Raw genomic sequence first — 21,076 nt, 5'->3', positions numbered from 1 at the left:
GTGAGTGCAAATTATCCAACTGAAGTGTAAAAGAATTTAATAATTCTGAATCGACGTCGATGTGTGATTGTTGTTGCTGCTTCTGTTGCCAGTTTGTCGTTTCATTTCAATTTCGTATCGTGTTCCCATCAGTCTATCATCATCGCTAAGCGAAAATGATAAATTTGATATTGGCGTATCGAGTGCGTGTTTTGTCGGTGGCTCTCATCAGTGTTCTTGTCGATGAGCTCTAATGCTGAAGTCAATTTTTGGTGCGCGCTGCATAAATCAAACGAGTGATGTGAAAGAAGAAGTAAAGAAAAAAAAATTCACACACCTATAGAGCACAGGGAGAAAAAAAAAATAAAACCATGAATTAATTGCTTGTGTGGCAAAATAAATGCAAGAAAAAGTGCTTTCATTTAACTTTTTTCTAAAACATTGGCAACGAGATCTATTTTGTTCTGTCAAATTTCATTTGTTTGGTTCGTTTTTGGTGTGTGTGTGTTTTAAATTATCCTTTCCATGAAACTCTTCCGTGTTGATACTGGAGATATGGTGTAGATAGAGTGTGTTTCGGTGCGCGTATGTTGTTATTTGTCGATTGCGTGTCAGTTCTTCTTTTTTTTCATTCATTACAAATACGAACATTGCCTGACAAATTCAACCAATTGAAGTTGATTTTCAACCGAAGAAGCTTTTCGTGTATTAAACAAGTACTTGATTCAATAGTTTCGAAATAGACACTTCCTTAACCAAACCGAAAAATAAAGAGTTGGTCCATCGCTCAAAGTTCGTAAAATATCGTCACGTGAAACTATCATATCGACATTGTGCGTGATAATAGCGCACTGAAAACAAAGAACAAGCACTTTTTTCTCGCTATTTCTCTCTCTCTCTCTCTCCCACAAACACACACACATAGAGACTCCTTCTTGTTCGCATCTTGCGAATGTTCTGCATCAGTGAATTTCTCATTTTGAAAACTATTTGGCGTTCGATGTTGTTGTTTTTCTTCTATTTTTTTTTCGTGGTTAATCTGAAACCGAAAAGTTTGATGGCCTCTTCAAATCATTCGACTATCGTAATATTTTGATTCAAAATTCGACTGTGGGTTGAAAAAACCATGTGTGTGTAGCAATCGCTCCCATTCATTTATTTATGGCATGAATCGATAAAACACAGAAAAAAACACGTAAAACAACACATTTATATTTTTAGACACATTTCGGTTGAAAACAAACAAAACAAAACAAAACAAAACGAAAGAAAAAAAATAAAATTATGATCAAATTAAAATGCAAAAAAGAAAACGGGCAAACAATTGGGAAAATTAAATCGAGACAATAAATATCAGTGAATTGGATAATGAATGTGGCAGAAACCGAAAGCGAAAGAGAGAGAGAGTGTGAGCGGAGAGCATAAAAACCAATCACTATAATAGCAATAAATGGACGATTATTTTGTGCTTGTGTGCCGAATATTAATACACAACAACAGTTGCGAAGTGTCATTGATGTCAGAGTGCGAGAAAAGAGATGCGCCTAAATATAATTTTCGTGTGTACAAAAGACGCAGAGAAACGCCAATCTTCTCCGAAAAAGAAAAATTTAGCGAAAAATAGCGTACGGCCGATTTGTATTTTCTCGCCTATATCATCGTTGTCATAGTCTCATCGTAACCGCTATTCAACTGATATAATCCCATATAAAGAGGCAAACAATAAAAACAAACAGCTCGAGCCAGCAGCAGTGGTCGAACACAGCAAGCTCGAGCTCATAATGAAAACATAGATAGAACGAGAAAAAGAAACAATACACATTGTGCGTTCGCTCCAAACAAATACTACGGCTGGTTTGTTTCACCAAGAAAGTATTCTCGTGTTACTACTATACTGTATTAGAAGGAACGACTACGGCGACGACGACGACAAAGAAGGAAGACAATTGTTGTTGGCGGCAACGGCGGACGATGATAAAAATCGCTTAGTGCTTTTTTATCACTTGATTGCTTTGCTGAATTATACACACGTATGTGTATATATATAGTATATGCTCTATCATACTCTATTCTAGTGCAGTAGCTATAAGGTAATTTTTTTTTTCTGTTGAGCTTCGATAAGCAACAGAACGCGTCATTAATTCATTAGTCTTGTGATTTTTGCTGGCTCTAAAAGCTGACGCCGCCGCAGCGGCAGCGACCGTGTGCAGGTGAACAATCAACACATCATATAAATACCCTGATATGCCTGTGCGAACAACGTGTGATTCATGTAATCGACTCGATATCTGCATAAATAGGTAGAGATAAAATAAAACCGCAAATCTGTTGTTTGAACGTGTGACAATATCGGTCTGGGGTATATAGTTGCTGTGAAAAAACAACAGCACATCGATGAAATTATATGGATCCAGTGAACTGTTGCTGAGCTATTTAGTTCCGTATATTTGATACTTGTCAAACAGACTTGAATCCGATACACCGATCGCTCGAATACATTTGCCATTTGCTCCATGTTCACAAATCAAGCGCATCCCATAGAACAACAACAACAACAACAACAACCATAGAAAAGGAAAGAAACAATAATTTCATCGACGACATTGTTTGTGTTCGGCCTGAAGGGTTGGCATTTATTTGTGTACAAATCTAAACTCAACGCCATTCTTTGTATCATAGATGTTGTAAATTAATCACTCATTTTGCTTTTGTTTTCCTGTTGTTTCTTCGCTCGTTATTTTGATTGATTCGTTGTTTGGCCAAAAAATGAAGTACACCTTTGCCTGGCGTGCTACATTGTGTGGCATTGTCGTGCGAAAGACATTTTCAACCGCAAACCAACTCCCGCACACTTGGAATTCGATTCATTTTTCATTCTCGTTCACCACGCGATAAACACCGCATTTCGTATTATGGTTGTACGCGCACAGCACACACAAACGAGAAAATTATCTTTTACTCTCGATATTTTCTTCATTCGGCTTCAGGCGAAGTGAGTGTGTTTCCTTGAAACAATCGTTGCGTTTTTGTGTTGAGTCATTGTATGAAAGCTGTCAGTTTTGAATATTTCAATGTTTGTGTTGCCTCATTTCGGTCCAATGACATCGCAGCAAAGACCACAACAACCGTCAACACAAAACATACACTAAAGCTTTGGCAATAAGTTTTATTCATTGCTCTCTTTCTCTCCCTCTCTCTCTTTTGAGCTCTATTCATTCACTTTGATTGATCATCGAATATTCTTCCTTTTATCCGTATCACATGATGTTGCTGACGCGCGCGCAAGCGAGAGAGGGACGACCACGCTTGCCGCTACATCCATCGCGGTTTTGCGTGCGAAAAGGTAGACAGCTCGGCGAAGCTCGAAAAATAGGCCGATATTTCATTGAGAATGCGAGCGCCGCCGCCAGCGCTGAATTTGCGTGTTGTGCATGTTTGACGAGAATCATTCCAAAACATTAAACGATTCATCATTCGAATGTGGACTTTTGTTTAATCATTTGGCTAATAAATAGCTGAACGCTCGTCAATCAATTTGAGTTTCATTAATTCCATATCATAATTTAACACGTTGTAATGGCGCGATAAAAAAAAAACAAAAACAACAACAAAATTATACCCCAAAAAAAATCAGATTGAAATCGAACGCATATCATCGTAGCGTTAGTAAACTGTGCTCATTTGCCTATTTTATAGTTCATAGTACAACACCTCCAATTATTTACTTGTCAATTTATTGACAATCAATAAAGCTATGTTAACATTTGTTGCGAAAGCGTTCGTTTGTGCGGGGGCGGTGATTGTGTTTTTTACTGTATGAAAGGAAGCTAAAATGCCGCCCAAAAAATAGGTTATATCAATTTTCAGTGCTTGATTTTCAAACCCTAGTAAACCCAGTTTTCGTTGAATAACTGTTCAAACTTGATTGAGTTGCGTTCGGATTCACTTGATCGTGCTCGTAATACTTCGCATGAGACTTTTTGAACAGTAGAAATAAATATTCTCAAATGTTATAAGTTTTCATGTTAATTTATTCAGAATATCACGCCACTTTTTCTGCTTCTATACACAACGAATTCCAGATCCAATTAGTTGATAAATGAAGATGAAAAATGGAATACATTTTTTGTTTGTTTGTTTGGAACAAAAAGAAAAAAAATGATGAAAATTGCGCGAGACTGAGGAAGTATAATTGAAAGAAGCCTCACAAACAATAATAAAATCATGCAATCATGATTCGAGAATACAAACATCTTGAACATTCCTTGCATTCGCTTGCAAACTTCTGGCGATGCAACATTGTTTTTGTTTCTTGGTGTGTTTACTTTCGTTTCACAATAAAGAAAAATAGATCGGTTTCACGGTACAATTCAATCGATTCGGAAATTAAATTTCATTTGTTTTTTTTTTGCTTCTGTTCATTCTTTCTATTGCAGACGGAACAACGTTTAGCAGCATTCAAGTAGAGAGAAAGAGATACGATCCAGTAAAACCAGTGATATATCTGTTTTGTTAGAGTTTTAAATTAAATTTCGTTAAGGATTTTCTTCGTCGGGTTAAACAAAAGAAAATGACCAAAAAGTTTGAATTTAATTGGCAAATCCCAGTGCCAGAGCCACTGTTGGCCGGATGTGTCTTCGATCGTTGGACTGAAGAGAAAGATAATACCGATCTCGAATTAGCCTGTACATTCAAAGTTGATGAGTATGGATTTTTCATCTATTGGAAAAGCGAAGGACGGGTAAGATCATTTGATGTTTTTCATTTGAAAAAAGAAAACAAAATCACAGATTAAGAGAGAAATAACAGCACCACTCACAATTGTATATATATACTTGGAATAGACAGTTGCGCAATATCATTCAAAGATTTGTTTAAAGTAGTTCACATTCTAACGGACGGCTTTTTTTTCTCTCGTGCTCATTCTTTATTTTTTGTGCTTGGCTGAGCATATTTCGTTGTGATTATTTCCAAACATCGGTGCCGTAGTAATTGACTGCTAATGAGAAAGTGAATGGCGGTTCGTTATTGCCTCGAGCTACGAAATTCTCTATTGCTAAATGAGTAAATATTTTATTTACAAACGTATGAACGAACGGTGCCGCTTTTTTTCGCCCTCATCGTAAGAGCATACACACATACTGAAGAAAATTCAAACAAAGAAACTTCTTTATCGAAGTTAACACACTTTAACGGTACGTTAAACAAACAATTTACTTTACATCAAGTCCGATTTGTTGGACACAATGCGCGGGCGCGCGCGCTTTTTCGCTCGTTTTCGATTAATTGAGAAGAAGCAACAGCACTGATATCCAACACAATTTACGTACATTTCTCATTGTTTTATCTTGCTGGTCCTGTTCAGACAATAAGAGATATTTACGTTTACTTTTTCCTTTTCTTTATTCTACTTCAATTCTCTTTCAAACACACACACACACACAACTTGTGTGACGCAAGCAAAGCAAAGCAAAGCAATGAGGAAGAAAAAGTTGCGTTCGTATTGTTTGGCTTTTTAAGTAGAGACAATTTGCTTGTCTCAAACTTTACTTTTCCATTTCGATTAGAGAATCGTGTTTGTTAATTTTGTTTACTTCAAGCAAAAATCAACAGCTCTGAAAAAAGAATTACACTTAATTTTGCATGAATTCGTGGAAATCGTGTTTTTTTTCTCCTCTCTTCTTCCTCGGTGTTTTCACAATTTTATCTCAAAAAATGAATTCAAATTTTTTTTTGTTTCTTGGGTGATAAGCATGACGGTGAACACTAAAACATTTTTTCGCACATATTTTCTTAAGTGTGTCTAAATTTAGCGACGATATGAATAAGAAAGAAGGAGCGTGCTAGAATGTTCCACCACAACTAGCATCGTGCAACAACAAACACTCGTCACACACTGTTTGTAGAAAAATTCGAGAAATCCGTTCCGAAACGGAAAAACAGAGTCAGACACGATAAATAGCAGCGGCAAACGTGTGGAGCTCGTGTATTGAAAACGCATTTTCCTCACAATAATTAAATCGATGGAATATTTTTGGATACATTCGAATATTCTTCGATACGAGAATAGTCGAATGTATCAGAAATACAACAATCACCCGAAATAAATTAAAAAATAAATCGAAAAAACATGGCTTCACTTTCGTATTCAATGTTCAAGTTTCATGATTTTCATGACGCTAACATTTTTTTTCCTTGGTTTTCGAATACAAAAGTGTCAGTGACTTTCGGCTTTCCTCTCTCTTAGTTGTCTTTTAATTGCATTTTTCGTCAACCGCACATACATTTCGGTCGATTATTTATGAGTTTCACAACGAAATAACTACAAATCACTAACAGAGCATAAAATGGCTTTTGTCCAGTTTCGTGTTGAATTTTCCCTGTTCGAAAATAGAATATTTTACATGGATTTAATAAAAAATACCAATTCGAATAAGACTCATGCCATGGATATCATCGAAACAAATCAATAACAACACAGTTTGAAACGCGCCGATTTAATTGGCCATGTGTATATAACAATAAGCTCAATTTGTTCAGGGTGTTCATTTTGTTTGAGTTTGATGACGGTTCATGTTCCTTTCGAACTAATAAAACTTGTACGGTTTTCCGCAATAGCCCATTGTTTTGCATTGAAACCCCACCGTAAAATGTCCTGTGTGACATCATTCTATTTAAAACGATTCAACAAAAAATAAAAGGAAACTTTATGAATAGCCCCATGAATAACCTTATGAATATATACACCGGTATCCCCACGATTACACCATTTGTTTTTTTTTTCTGTCTTGTTTCATTCAACGAAAATAAAAAGCATTTTTCGTGTTTTCACAACGACTGGCCGCTCTAATTTTGACTAATTTGAATTCCGTGTTGGGTTGAACTCTAACGCGGTTGGAGTTGTCGTGATAAATTCGGAAATGTTTAATTTGCGTTCGTTGCTGTTTTTCGCTCTCTCTTTCTCTCTAGCTCTTTGTATAAGTAATAATTTTTTGGTCGTTACATGTGAATTTTCAATTCCATCAACGAAATATATATGTTTTTCTCTTTGTAAATGTTTTCTGGCGGAATATGATGGTGCGGTGCGGTGCGGTTTTACGATTTGCTGCCAAAGGAGGGAGATGTTATCGAATTGTGTCAAGTGAGTGATATTCGGGCTGGTGGAATTCCAAAGGTAAGTGCAATACACATCCATCTCTCATTCTCTTTTTTTTCTCTTTTTTTTCTCTCTATTTTGTTCTTTTAAATTACACATTTACGAACCCATTTACAGCTACGTGTGTGTGTAATGTGTTGTGTCCATTAAATAATGTGACAATAATGGCAAGAAAAATAAAAGTTGTCCATACATTGCTTCTCCCAAAGCACACCACTGAACATTTGTCACACATATGTAAGCCATTTTATCACAGCCACGTGGACGTAATGACTGCGAATATTCCACATGGACACAATTCAATTATACCCTTGTATGTCTGCATAATGCGTATGATTTTACGATTATTCTCTTTTTAACACGTTTCTAATTGACTCGTGTTTTCATTTCACATCGAATTCCACGGTGAACACACCAAGGCTTAGCCGCTCGAAATGCAGATTTTTGTTTTCACTTCACTCGCTTCGGTTGATCGTGCAACTTTGCATCGGGGCTCTAATGTTTCTAATTTAATAAGTAAATTGAAGATAATCAAATTATGCGTGATTGTTCCGCTGCCCATGCCGATGTCGCACTACGGCTACTCGCCGTGTCATGTGTGTAAGCGCGCACAAGGTCTTGCAATAAATGAGCAGAAACAGAGATGGAGATTATCATTTCGAGTGCAATGCATGTTGTACACATTTATGCAATTTGTTCTCATCAATGCATTTAAGCTCGAGTTTATCGCATCAACGCCGCACGTCCTATCGCTACATGGAAACGTACACACACACACACACAAATGAATGAATGTAATAAAATTATAAGTTTGCGCGCACGGAACAGAAAGACGCTTGCATCTCGCGCGAATGATGAACTCGTGATTTGTGCGAGGAATTTTCAGTGGAAAAAATAACCGGGCCACATCAATCATAGTCAACAGAATGCGATAAAGCGAAAAAAAAGAGCAGAAAACATCTAAGAGATGTTAACTTTTTTCTGTGCGGTTTTAAGCTCTTCGAAATGAACTTGTTTGTGTGGCAGTGGTGGTGGTGGTGTTGTTTGTATTTTACCACTCGATTTCTGAGTAAATTGCTGTTCTTTCTTTTCTTTTCACAAAAGAAACTTCCCATTCAATTGAATCGAATAGCAGCTCGTTATGGAATCGCGAAAAAAGAAAGAGAACAGAAATAAACGACGGTTTCGCTTTCCTTGAGATGAATAACATAACAAAAGCACGAAATACAAGAATTGAAATATCAAAATGTGGAAAATTCCTATCCTACACAGTTATGAGAGTGGATGGAGAGGAAAAATGAGAACGAAGAAAGAAACGGGGAGCAAAGTATATCAATAGGTCCAAATAAACTGGTTGGGATCAAATTGAGGGAGGAAAAAACCCATCCACGCCAACAACATGTTTCCCACTGGCAATCCCGTTTGACTTTGAGTGATTGCATATTATTGCGATACACATTGAGTTGAAAAGGTCCATTGTTCCGTCGACGTTGTGGTATCGGCAATTTTCCTCACATAATGAAACGGTTCGAATACAACGACATATTTTCTAACTGCAAATCTCATCGACCATAACAGATATTACACATACTTTTGTTGATTCGTTTGACTCTAATCAGTCCTCCATTTCATTGCCAGGCATCTTTTAACGTTGCTTGTGACGTTGTTATGCAATTTTCACACAGGGACAATTTTTCTTTACTGTATGTATATGTGCAGGCTGTTTAGATTACAACACTTCTTTTCGATTTATTTATTTTCTTTCATTTTTTCTTTTGTTCTGTTGGATTCCATATTTTGCTTCAGAAAGCTCGTGCCTTTTGTATTTCAAATTAGACCCACAGTCTTGTTCTCACTTTCTCACAAGTGCACGAAAGAGCAATGGGAAGCACTTGAAATAAAGCGAAAAATAACGATAACTGAAGAAAAGGAGAAAATGAGGAAAAACAGAAATATTGTCCAACAAAAAGTCAACTCTCGATGAGTGGGATGAGATGGAGGTAGTGGAGCTAGGGTGTGAGTAAAAGATGAAATTCAGTTGCTCTTGTTTGGGAAGTAGCGGCCCATAAAAATAAATACGATTTCTTCATGAATACTATACACGATAAAGTATTGCTGGATCGGTGCATACAATCGTGACGAGAACGACGACGGCGATGGCAAAGCAGAAGAAGACGAAGTAGAGAAAAATTGAAGTGAAAATACGGCCGCAACGAAAGGGAAATTTGACCTGATTTTAACATATATATTTTTTCTTCTTTTTGTTGTATCCAGGCATTTTCACATTCATTTTATTTACTCAAGCCTCTAAATTTCTTGAGCTTAGTTACATGTGCATCGGAACATGTCGGTGTTTATGTACTCACTGCACTGAATGGTTGTGGTTGAGAAATGTCAGGAAAGAAAAATAAAAACCTTGAGCAAAAGAGAAAAATTGCATATTGTGCACATTTTCCACATACAAATCATGAAAATGTATGTGGAAAAACCACAACCGACCAAGACAAGTGCCGTCTTGTAATCGAGCAAGTAGAAAAAAAAAACAAATTCTACCAAGTTTGTGTGTGACAATCAGCGGAAAACAAATGTTGTTCCGAAGCGTTTATGCCATTTTATGCACCTCTCGTTGTCTTCGTGATTCATTCCATATTTTCGTCGTGTCTTGTGTCTTTTTTTTTCTGTCGTCCATCCGTCGTCTTCGCGTGTATATATCGAGTCATCCATTCAACGAGATTAACCTTAAGCATTATAATTTTATCGCATCCGGTGATGTGTTTTTGTGCACTTGAACCATTCGGTAGCGAAAATATGTTCTGCCATTTTTTTTGTCATCATCATGTCTCGAAATAATGATAAATTAAATACGAACCGTTTTAATATTCCAATCGCTTTTCGTAAACTCCCGGAAAATAGTTTTTCTCTCTCTCTCTCTCTCTTCCACTCTTTAAACGAGTGGTTCCATGCAACAAATGTGTCATCTACGCGACGAAATTAAGAAGACAAGAAGAAGCAGAAGAAGAAGAGCAGGAACGAGAAATTCATGGTTTTTATATTGGTTGAATCACACTTTGAGCCCAAGTGCTTGTGTGATATGCACGCGATACTATGATGTCATATTAAATAAAACGAAATTCCTTCAAATAGATTACATCACCGCACAATGTATCAGCATTTGGCTATAAAAATCGAAAGAAAGCCATTCATTTTATGCCTTTGGCAGATTGTTCGTACTTTTCCGATGTGTGAATGTGAATGTGAATGTTCTTTTTTTTTGTTGTTGCTATCATTTGGATTCCATACGACGAATCAATCTTAATCGATAAATTTCGCCTGGCAAATCATTTAGCCATTTTGTGCAGGTTGGGTAATATCCAAAAGAAAATCGGAAAACTTTCAATAGCATCGTAAGAACGAACAAACTGAACCAAACCAAACGAACGAAGTGAGGCAAGAGAGTTCAATGAGAAATTTTTTTTTATCGTATTGGCAAATCAATAAAATTATTGAAGCAATTCCCGTTCAGTACAAATGGACAAGTGAACCACCATCACATTGGCGACAATTTTCCTGCACATCTTCGAAACGACAAGCCCAGAAACGAAAATCAAATAAAACCCGAGTTTTTATTTTCGATAACATAATAAAAAAAACATACACACACACACACACCAAATTCGATAAGTGCACACTGGAAGCAACGAATGTGTGACCTTTACCGTAGTCGACTTTAGCGAAAAGTGATATGCGATGATGAAATGAATTTAATTTTGCCTTTTATCCAGATTAAAGCACACCAATCAGGATTGTGATTGCAGCAAAGAAAAAAATTGGCAATGATAGACCGCAATTTTGAATGAAATGCCTGGCGGCATCACACGTTCGCCTCATTTAAGCACGTCAACATGGAATTTCGAATTCCATATTGAAAGAAAATAGAATAATTAAAAACCACAAGCGAATGTTTAATTAATATTGCGAGCGATCTTCATTCAATTAAATGAAAAATTCACTGAGTACCGGTGGTACGAATTGCGCGGCAGTATCACCACACGTATACATTGTGCATTGCGATTGAATTGAGCGCCGCACTGGTCCACGCTATTGAACAGTTTTATTAAAATCGCCCATGCAACCATTGTTTTGACGATAGAATTGTTTGCATTGGTTTCTCGTTCGTTTTTTTTTCAGTTTGAAATCGTGCAATTCACTTGTTACGATGAACAATCACGCGCAAGGGGCACAAAAGCTCAATCACTCTTTCTCTCTTTCTCCGTCCGGCGTGTATAGAGGAAGCGACTACGTAAAGGATAACAATAGCTTCTGTTTGAATAATTTAATTGGAATATCCTGCCTGAAGGAAGTCAGCTCTCTGCGGTACGATTCTGTAACCCATTTTGCAGATGTTTAAATTTTTAAATTAATACGTTCATTGAATGGCGACGTGCATAGCAGAGATTTTTCTTTCTCTATTCATGCAGTGCTATGACGAATCCATTTCGTTCTTTCGAACTGCGGAATGAAAGGAAAAATTGCACGCAGAATGGATGAATGTCCGGTGGATATAATTGCAATCTGAGGTTTTGCATACATAAAATAGGAGGTATTTTGTGGGCGCTCTTTTTCTACCTATCTCAGCACCAGCTCGCCCATTCCATTTCAATTAAACTACGATTTAATTTCCGGTTTGAACTAGTTTTATTTTTTCACCATTAGTTGTTCAATGCGAATGGCTTCGATGGGAATTCTTAACGGAAGTTTACACACACCACTCATTACAATTGAAGCAGGATCCAAAATTTGATGGGAAACCCTTTGAATATTTGAATAATCATGATAGTTGAATATTTGCGATGAGCTTTCACATGAATGAACCACCATAGAAAAACTGAATCACATTGAAAACTGGCTAAATCCACTCATAACTGATTCACAACTCAGCTCGGCTCAGGCTATTTTTAATAAATGTTCTTTTTTTCTCTTTCATTTGCCATGGGGCTCTGTATTCAGAGCTTTAGAATTGCATCTACGTGTTTGTTGCTAGTCAATAATTAATACGAAATTATTTAATGTTTGATTACGGCACGTACTGCCACGCGAAGTGCTCGCGTTATTAGTGCACGAAACAATCAGCAGTTACAAATGGAACAAACTTGCGTAACCCTACGTAATAATATGTTTAATATTATAGTAGCTGCTTTGCTGTGTGTGTGTGTGTGTGGCTTGTGGCTTTTACTGATTATCGTATTTAAACCGAATTCAAATTCGTTCCGAATGTTCTGAGAGTATTCGAGGTTTAAAGCTTCGCAGCGCATATTCCGCATTAATTTCAACTGATCAAGAACATAATTGAATTGGGCAATTTTCGTTTTAAAGGAAGATAATAACGATTTGATTTACTGAATGCAATTAAAATCACAACATTTTCATGCGCAATCGTGGGAATAATTTTCGTTTATTCTAAAATAATGATAGGAATCTAAACATGTTCATCACTCGAAAATTACTGCCACATAAATTAATTTTTCGATCTGGCGATTCGCAACCATTGTGATGCTGAATCACGTTGTATCTGCCTGACACGGAAAACCTGTCTTCAATCATTTCAGCAGACGCGTTGCATACACGTTCGAATCGCATCTATTCAAATGATTTGATTTTTCGATTGTTTGATAATTGGCAACGAATCTTTATCTCCTTTCTGATTTAATGGGATTCAATGATGAGAACCTTTCTTAATGCTACTCAATAAAAAATTTAAAGAACAAAATATTCCGAATCTGTTATTTTGCAGTATATTGAAAATTACACTCTGGGCGTCAGACGTGGGTCAATTTTTTAAAAAATCATCTTAGGCGTGAATTCAATTTTCGGACATAAATATTTTTGTCTAAAGGAAACGTAATACCAGAATAATAATCATCTTATTAAGCTGAATATGTAATCATGATGATCTGATTCTCAACCCATGGTGTAGTTTTACCTTGAAAATTCTATAGCGGGAACGAAAGCACCATCTGAAAAATATTTATACCGTCTGAAGTACTTAAATCAAAATCTAAAGAGCAAAATTGGCTTTAAATCTGGAATCTGTTCATCATATTTCAATTTAATTACTTCAGACGGTACAAATATTTTTAAATCCAATAATCGTCGAATAAATCACTGCTTATGATAATTTTGCAATTACCTACACCAAATTTTGACACAGCCCAATTAGTGTGCAAACGTTGTGAGAACAGATTATTACTGAAATACTGAAATACTGAAAAAATGCGAGTTTATGTGATTGATTTGGACCTTTTTTTTCATTTTAGGATATGAAACTGCAGGATAAGCTGTGGAACAAGTATGGTGAAAAACTGGACGAAAGATCGTTGACCATATGCTCGGGTACCGATTACATCAATGTGAATTATCAACACATTGTCTGCCCGGATGCAGAAACAGCAAAGGTTAGTAGTGTGAACCATTTTTGGATTTCATGATATATATTTTTTCCATTAAAATTTCAATAATTTAATCTTCTTGGGTGATTTGCAACACTGCCCTAGAGGCTACTGAAGAAAAAACCATTTAAAATTGAAGTTTTTTTTTTTGTAACCAAAAATCTAATAACTCCGATGAATTTCATCTTCGTTTTGGGTTTTCAACATTTAAACAAACTACAATTCTCCTTATTTAAACCAACCGAAAAATAATCAATTATAATTTAAAACCAAAACTAAACTTTAATCGTATCTAATCGACAGATTTGGGTTGATGGCCTGCGAAAAATCACACACAACGTGAAAGCAAATAATATTTGTCCGATGACATGTATTTTTAAGCAGTAAGTTAATGCGTCCAGTTTTTGTGACGACGAACACCACGACGGCATCAACTGACTAATGCATGGTTTCCGTTTTGTTTTGGTTCACTTGTGGTTTTGTTCGTGTCTGTTTCTTTTTTTTCATATTAATTATGTGTGATTTCTGTTTTCTATACAAATATCTATATCAATGTAATTAACATATGCATGCCTTTCACATTTTACTAATGAGTATTTGATATGATTTTTTTTCTCTCGATAACTAATTGGCATTTTTGATGGTTAACTCTTCACCTCGGTGAATTCATCCGTGTAATTCAATTAACGTCATTGTTCATGAACACATTTCATTCACGAATGAAAAGCCAGAATTGGCTTGGGAAAGAACAAAAGATTTGGATTTGGTTTTTTTTTGGGGGGGCTGTTTTATGTACATTTTTTTTTCATGTCGATTCGTGTGATTCAAGCGAATATTTTCACCGTGCACGAATAAGAGAAACACTATTTTAATTTTCATTCACGTTTAATTAGACTTGGCAGCAGGGCCTTCGTGCCATAACACATAACAATAAAATCAACAATGTTTGCATTCGAACGAATTTAATGAAGCAGTAAGTACTAGTACACACACAATTGGAGCGGTTTATCAAAAATTCAGTAAATTGGTATTTTGCCAGCGGTATTTTCCATACTCATAGAAAGAGACAGAGAGACATACACATACCCACTATACAAGAGTAGTAGGAAAATTAGCAAAATTTCTTAGTAAACATTATGTCACAGGCCATACGGAATTAATTCAAAAGTACCGCACATAATCATTTTACAAATTTATCAATCCGTTCCGCAACGTTTGTTCTGCTCGTCGTCAAACATGATAAGCATTCGTTGTTGTTGCCGCTGCTGCTGCTGCTGCTGTTGTTTTTGTTGTTGAAGTTTCATGGAAATCGCATTTTCCCGCTTTTAATTTTCAGAGTGGCAAGTCGCTTGTTAATAGCATCAAATTGAATGATTTATGTTGTACTTGAGAATGAGAAATGCTATCATCATCATCTTTTGCTTGAATCTTTATGCTCCTCCTTTTTCCTCATCGCACACGGCTTTTTCCAATTTTAATGTATGCACGCAGCAAATCATTTACATATCGTCTCATTTGTCACTTGCAAATTGAAAACTAGACACTTTTCGATGTTGATATGCCATATATACCACTTTTCACATCTCACCACACGCTCTCACTCCATTTTACCATACCGCCTTTTCATTTTGCTGCAAAAACCAACAACAATGGTTGTGTACAAAATGTGCCTGCAAAATAGAGAATAGAATGTAGATTTCGTATGAGCACAAATTATTCAAACGGCAATTGCGCTAGATATGTGTGTGTGTTGCTTCGAACATTGAAAATAATTGGATTTGAGCCACAAAATCGAAATTAATTTTACCCCGTTCAATTTTCTTTCGCTTGACAGTTGGATGCGATTGGGTTTTTTGGTTGACGCAAGAGGACGTGTACCAGTGAAAGTGGTGGCTCGAACATTTGCGTCTGGCAAAACGGAGAAAATGGTGTATCAATGTTTGTCGGATCTTGGTTTGCCATCCGGCAAAAATGACACGATGGATAAAGCTGATTTCACATTCGACAAGTTTTATGCACTCTACCACAAGATTTGCCCTCGAAACGATATCGAAGAACTATTCCGGTCGATGTAAGTGCTACTGCTGCTGCTTCTTATTTTCCCCCATCCTCTTTCGAAAGCTTTAATTATTCCTCTCAAGGTTCAAGATCAGTTTGAATGACTTTCATTTTCACTATGTTTGCGCTTTTTTTCTCTCTTTCTCCCTATCCCTCTCACTTTCACCTAACAAAATTATAGAACACAAGGCAAAGCTGAATCCATCAATATAGACCAGTTCATTAATTTTTTGAATGAGAAACAACGTGACCCGCGATTGAACGAGATCTTGTATCCATTGTACGATGAGAAACGTGCTCAAGAGATTATTACAACGTACGAACAGGATGAGGAGTCGCGTACTAATGGAGTCTTGTCAAAAGATGGTTTCGTACGCTATTTAATGTCCGACGAAAATGCGCCCGTATTTTTGGATCGATTGGATTTATACATGGACATGGATCAACCGCTTTCGCATTACTACATCAATTCATCTCACAATACGTATTTGTCGGGTCGTCAATTTGGTGGTAAAAGTTCGGTTGAAATGTATCGTCAAACATTGTTGGCCGGTTGCCGTTGTGTCGAGCTCGATTGCTGGGATGGTAAAGGTGAAGATGAAGAGCCCATCATCACTCACGGCATGGCCATGTGCACCGATATTCTATTCAGAGATGTCATTTATGCGATTCGAGACTGTGCATTCGTCACATCCGACTATCCAGTCATTCTATCGTTCGAGAATCACTGTTCTCGTGCCCAACAATATAAATTAGCTAAATACTGTGATGAAATTTTTGGTGATCTATTGTTAAAGGAACCGTTACCAGATTATCCAGTATGTGTTCAATTTTTTATTATGTCATTTTAACATTTTCGTTTCTCACCATAATCGTTTTTTTTTTAAATTAAATTTTCAGTTGGAACCAGGTGCGCCATTACCACCGCCATCATTGTTGAAACGAAAGATTTTGATCAAAAACAAAAGACTTAAGCCCGAAGTGGAGAAAATCGAATTGGAATTGTTCCAGCAAGGTCAATTAGCATTGGATAATGAGGAGCCAACAGAAGATGCAAGCGCCGTTCCAACGCTGGATAAAAAGCTATCCGAAGAAGCTGCAACGCCAGTGGCCGCCGGATTGCCGGGTGCATCACAAGATGGTGGCGAAGGAATCGAAATTCCAATCAATTACACAGGATCGACGACCAATGTGCATCCATGGCTTTCATCCATGATCAACTACGCGCAGCCAATCAAATTCCAAACATTCAGTTCGTCTGAAGAAAAGAACATTCATCACAATATGTCATCGTTCTCCGAAACGGCGGGCATGAATTTGTTGAAGCAGCAAGCCATTGACTTTGTCAACTACAACAAACGCCAAATGTCTCGAATTTATCCGAAAGGAACGCGTGCCGATTCGTCCAACTACATGCCTCAAGTGTTTTGGAATGCTGGCTGTCAAATGGTCTCATTGAATTTTCAATCGTCCGATTTGCCCATGCAATTGAATCAAGGAAAATTCGAATACAATGGAAGCACTGGTTATTTGTTGAAGCCAGATTTTATGCGACGTGCCGATAAAGATTTCGATCCATTTGCCGATGCTCCAGTCGATGGTGTGATTGCCGCATCGTGCGGTGTTCAAGTCATTGCCGGTCAATTCTTGTCCGATAAAAAAGTTGGCACCTACGTCGAAGTGGATATGTATGGTTTGCCATCTGATACCGTGCGAAAAGAGTTTCGTACGCGTTTGGTGCCAGCAAACGGTTTGAATCCCGTTTACAATGAAGAACCGTTCCTGTTTCGTAAAGTCGTATTGCCGGACTTGGCGGTGTTACGTTTGGGTGTCTATGATGAAAATGGAAAATTGCTCGGCCAACGAATCTTGCCCCTGGATGGTTTGCAAGGTGGCTACCGGCACATTTCATTGCGTACAGAAGCCAATTTTCCAATGTCACTTCCCATGCTGTTCTGTAACATTGAATTGAAAATCTATGTACCCGATGGTTTTGAAGATTTCATGGATGCATTGAGTGATCCACGTGGTTTTATGGGCGCGGCTAAGGTAAGTGAAAGTCATTTTTTTCCTGTTCTTTTTCCATGCGTTTATCAGTCATTCTGCCCGATTATCCATTCCAATGTTCCACTTTCCTATTCTAGGAGCGACAAGACAACATGAAAGCACTCGGCATCGAAGAGACGGGCGGCAGTGGTGATGCATCGAAAATGGAAAAGAAAGAAGAAAAGCGAATTGAAGAACCGCCCATCGTATTCGATCCAATCACATTGGAAACGTTGCGTCAGGAGAAAGGTTTTCAGAAAATTGCCAAAAAACAAGCCAAAGAATTGGAAACATTGAAAAAGAAGCATCTCAAAGAGCGGGCATCATTGCAAAAAACGCAGAATGCAAGCATCGAGAAATTGATCAAGGGCAAAAGCAAAGATGAAATCAAAGCCGATCAAAATATACGCAAAGTGATAACCGATCAAACGAGCGCATGGAGTGAAATGTGTGAAAAGCATAAGAAAGAGGAATGGGAAATGCTGAAGAAGCAAGTTCAAGATCAACAGGACATTCTCAAAGGATTAATGGAAACCACACAGGCGGCTCAAATCAAACAGCTCGAAGCGAAACATGAACGTGATAATAAGAATCTGAACTCTCAGCAGGCCAAAATTTCCGTCGAAACTGCCAAAGAAGTGTTAAATGATAAAACACTCAAAACAAAAGGTGAAAAAGATCGACGATTGCGTGAAAAGAAGCAAAACAACATTAAACGATTCATGGATGAGAAGAAGGTATTTGAATTTGATTTAGAATCGAATTTTGCCCAAAACACTAAATGATTTCAATGGCAATATTCTTTGTTGTTTTTCGCACTTTCAGAATGCCCAAATCAAGCAGGCGCGCGAAAAAGAGAAGCTGCGTGTGAGTCATGACAAGCAAGGGGAGGAATTGCAAAAGGATGTTCAAAAGGTATTGCGAATACCACCGTACCCAGCTATTACACAAATTTCCAGCATTGAGACTGTTTTATAGCCTAGCCACTTCTAAGTTGTAATAGTTAGACCCATATACATTGTCTCCACAGAAGCCGCTGTGCCTGAATTTAATTTCTTTCACCCGTAGCTTTAATTTGTTATCATTTAATTCGGTTAATTATGTTTTTCTTCTCCTTTTTTTGTTTTTCTCTCATACAAAACACACACACACAAACAATCCGAACGGGAAAAAAATAAATTATAGTAATTGTTGATTTCATTTAACTATTTGCTTTATTATTCCGTTGATTCCACTTGACCGATATCATTTGGCTGGAGCAATTTAGTGCATGCATTGGTTTAAGTGAAATTAGTCATTCGATGTGGTTGTTTTTATTTCTTTTTGTCATAGTGAAATGTTGTCGTGTATGCCCATTGTTTTTTTGAAAAAAATCAACCGAATCAAGGACGATTAAAATTGATTATTTTCTTTTCTTCTTGCGTGCTTTGCTGCCATCGCCGCTGGATTCTAGCTCTTGGAAATGTATAAGGTCGAAGAGGAAGAATACAATATGACCACAAAACGAGAATTTTATGCCTAAATTGCCTAAAACAATGCCGATCAAAGCAAACAAAATGAACAACAACTAAAAACACATTATTTATTTATTATTAACACTGAACAAAAAAAAGAAGAAAACAACAACAACAAAGAACATTTACAAAAGTCTAGCAAAAATTACCAGACCAAGTTAAGTATGACTCTATTTATTAAAAAAAAGCATAAATTCTATTTGTGTATAGTTTAGAAGAAGCAGAAAAACAACAACAACAACAAAAACAATTGCGGGAATTCGTAGATTGAGATTATAGCATGTAGTGATATACAAAAGGTCCGAATATCTATAGAAAGAGAGAGAGAGAGGGAGTTTAAAGAAAGCCGAGTTGAATTGATTGAGATTTAGTCAAGACCGTTGTTCGCTTTGAAATCAAAAAAACTTGTTGATTGAAATCAAAAATAACAATAAGTCTCCTGAGTTGATATGTAATCATGATGAAAACAAAACAAACAAGTCAACAAGAACAACAGTAAAAATCACTCGCTATGTATCACTTAAGTCAGCTTTCAATTTCTCACCCGAAACTCGATTCGATTTGTGCCTCACAGCAATCCACGCTGATCCAATCAATTTCGATGTTATTTTCGATTTTCAGTTGGTTTTTCTCTTCCGTTCCATTTTTTATTCGTGAGATGTGGGAGAAACCCAGAGAAAAACACTAACGTAATTTTTGTAGCCAGATATATAGTTGCACAGTTAATAATATATTATTAACATCTCCGATGTTAATAACGCCCTGTTTCGCGTACCAAGAAAAATCGGAAGATTCTAAAACAATACTGTTTATTTATTTTTTTCGAAACAAAAAAAACATTTGTTGGTCGCCTGGATTTTTTCTTTTCGATTGGGTGCGCTAAACAGGGCGTTATTAACATCAGAGATGTTGTATATTATTAACATAGCCCATTTTGTGCAACTATAGCCAGATATATTTGAAAATTCGATCTTTAAAAATTAAGAACCATTTACCATTTAAGTAGTCCCATCCAATTTTGCCATACGAACCCACCCGTACGAGATATCCGTAAATATGGAAAAAAAGGATATTTTCGTAGCGTGGATTCGTGACAACAACCACATTTTCCGTGCAGCGAAGCCAAATTATGCACTTATTCAGGATTTGAATCGACTACGAAGAATTTTTCTTCTTTCATTTAACAAAATCACACCCAGATGGCACTGAATGACATTCACTGGAGAACACAACGGGAAAATTGCTGCAACCAAAAAAAACATTCATTCGTCCTTATCCATTCCGAACATGGTTTGCGTCTTAGAAATATTAAAGGATTTTTCTTAATTCAAACTTATTGTTGGTCTTTTTATTTGAAATTTTTCAATTCAATTCAAATTAAGCCTTTTGAAGAATAACTTTCCATTTCTTTGCAAAATAATAATAATACTATTAAGAATAATTCAGACCAATGGTACCGTCTTGTTGAACAAAACTCCAACGAAACTATTACAAAAAAAGAGAAATATTATATTTATTCAGATTTATTCGATTCTATATTATATAGTTGATATGTATCGCTATAGAATCTCATTACCATTACAATTATTTGAAAGGAAAACCTAAACCAATAACAGGATTCAAACTAGTCGAGATTTAGTAAGCCATTTATGACACGTATGAATGTTGATAATTCAAATGATTTAAGCAGCCAAAAATGATATTGTTTGAAATTTAAACGAAATAAAGTTTGCATTCAATCACAATTACCGAATGGGGGTTTATTTACACTTCTGATTCTCTTTCATAAATGACCAGATTGATTACGTCAACACTTGGCATCTTAATTGTTTCTGATGCTTGGTTGATAATTTATGGACAGGTTTGTAAGTTATTCC

The 21,076-nt window shown here is 36.6% G+C and overlaps 1 protein-coding gene across 15 annotated transcripts in view; it reads left to right on the top strand.

Annotated features, from left to right (window-relative positions):
• The window catches only part of LOC129572875 (1-phosphatidylinositol 4,5-bisphosphate phosphodiesterase), a 30,618-nt gene extending 9,671 nt beyond the window's left edge, over positions 1-20,947 (top strand). For 2 of the 15 annotated variants that reach the window (XM_055453047.1, XM_055453022.1), the window contains exons 2-11: positions 4,416-4,720; positions 7,094-7,153; positions 13,450-13,587; positions 13,885-13,964; positions 15,416-15,652; positions 15,821-16,457; positions 16,540-17,688; positions 17,784-18,422; positions 18,511-18,600; positions 19,139-20,947. In XM_055453047.1, coding sequence (XP_055309022.1) covers positions 4,550-4,720; positions 7,094-7,153; positions 13,450-13,587; positions 13,885-13,964; positions 15,416-15,652; positions 15,821-16,457; positions 16,540-17,688; positions 17,784-18,422; positions 18,511-18,600; positions 19,139-19,207 — 3,270 coding nt within the window. In that variant the 5' untranslated portion in view covers positions 4,416-4,549 and the 3' untranslated portion in view covers positions 19,208-20,947. Of the gene's footprint in view, positions 1-7; positions 2,070-2,128; positions 2,280-2,656; positions 4,343-4,415; positions 4,721-7,093; positions 7,154-13,449; positions 13,588-13,884; positions 13,965-14,474; positions 14,555-15,415; positions 15,653-15,820; positions 16,458-16,539; positions 17,689-17,783; positions 18,423-18,510; positions 18,891-19,138 lie in introns of those variants that run through there. The other 13 variants (XM_055453039.1, XM_055453007.1, XM_055453004.1 and 10 more) reach the window with 13 other exon arrangements.
• Positions 20,948-21,076: the final 129 nt, after the last annotated feature.

The sequence above is a fragment of the Sitodiplosis mosellana genome, unplaced genomic scaffold (genome assembly GCF_009176505.1).
Source record: "Sitodiplosis mosellana isolate CC-2019 unplaced genomic scaffold, AAFC_SMos_1.0 Smas_scaffold_1, whole genome shotgun sequence".
Classification (NCBI taxonomy): Eukaryota; Metazoa; Arthropoda; class Insecta; order Diptera; family Cecidomyiidae; genus Sitodiplosis; species Sitodiplosis mosellana.
This window is presented reverse-complemented; position numbering and strand designations above follow the sequence as displayed.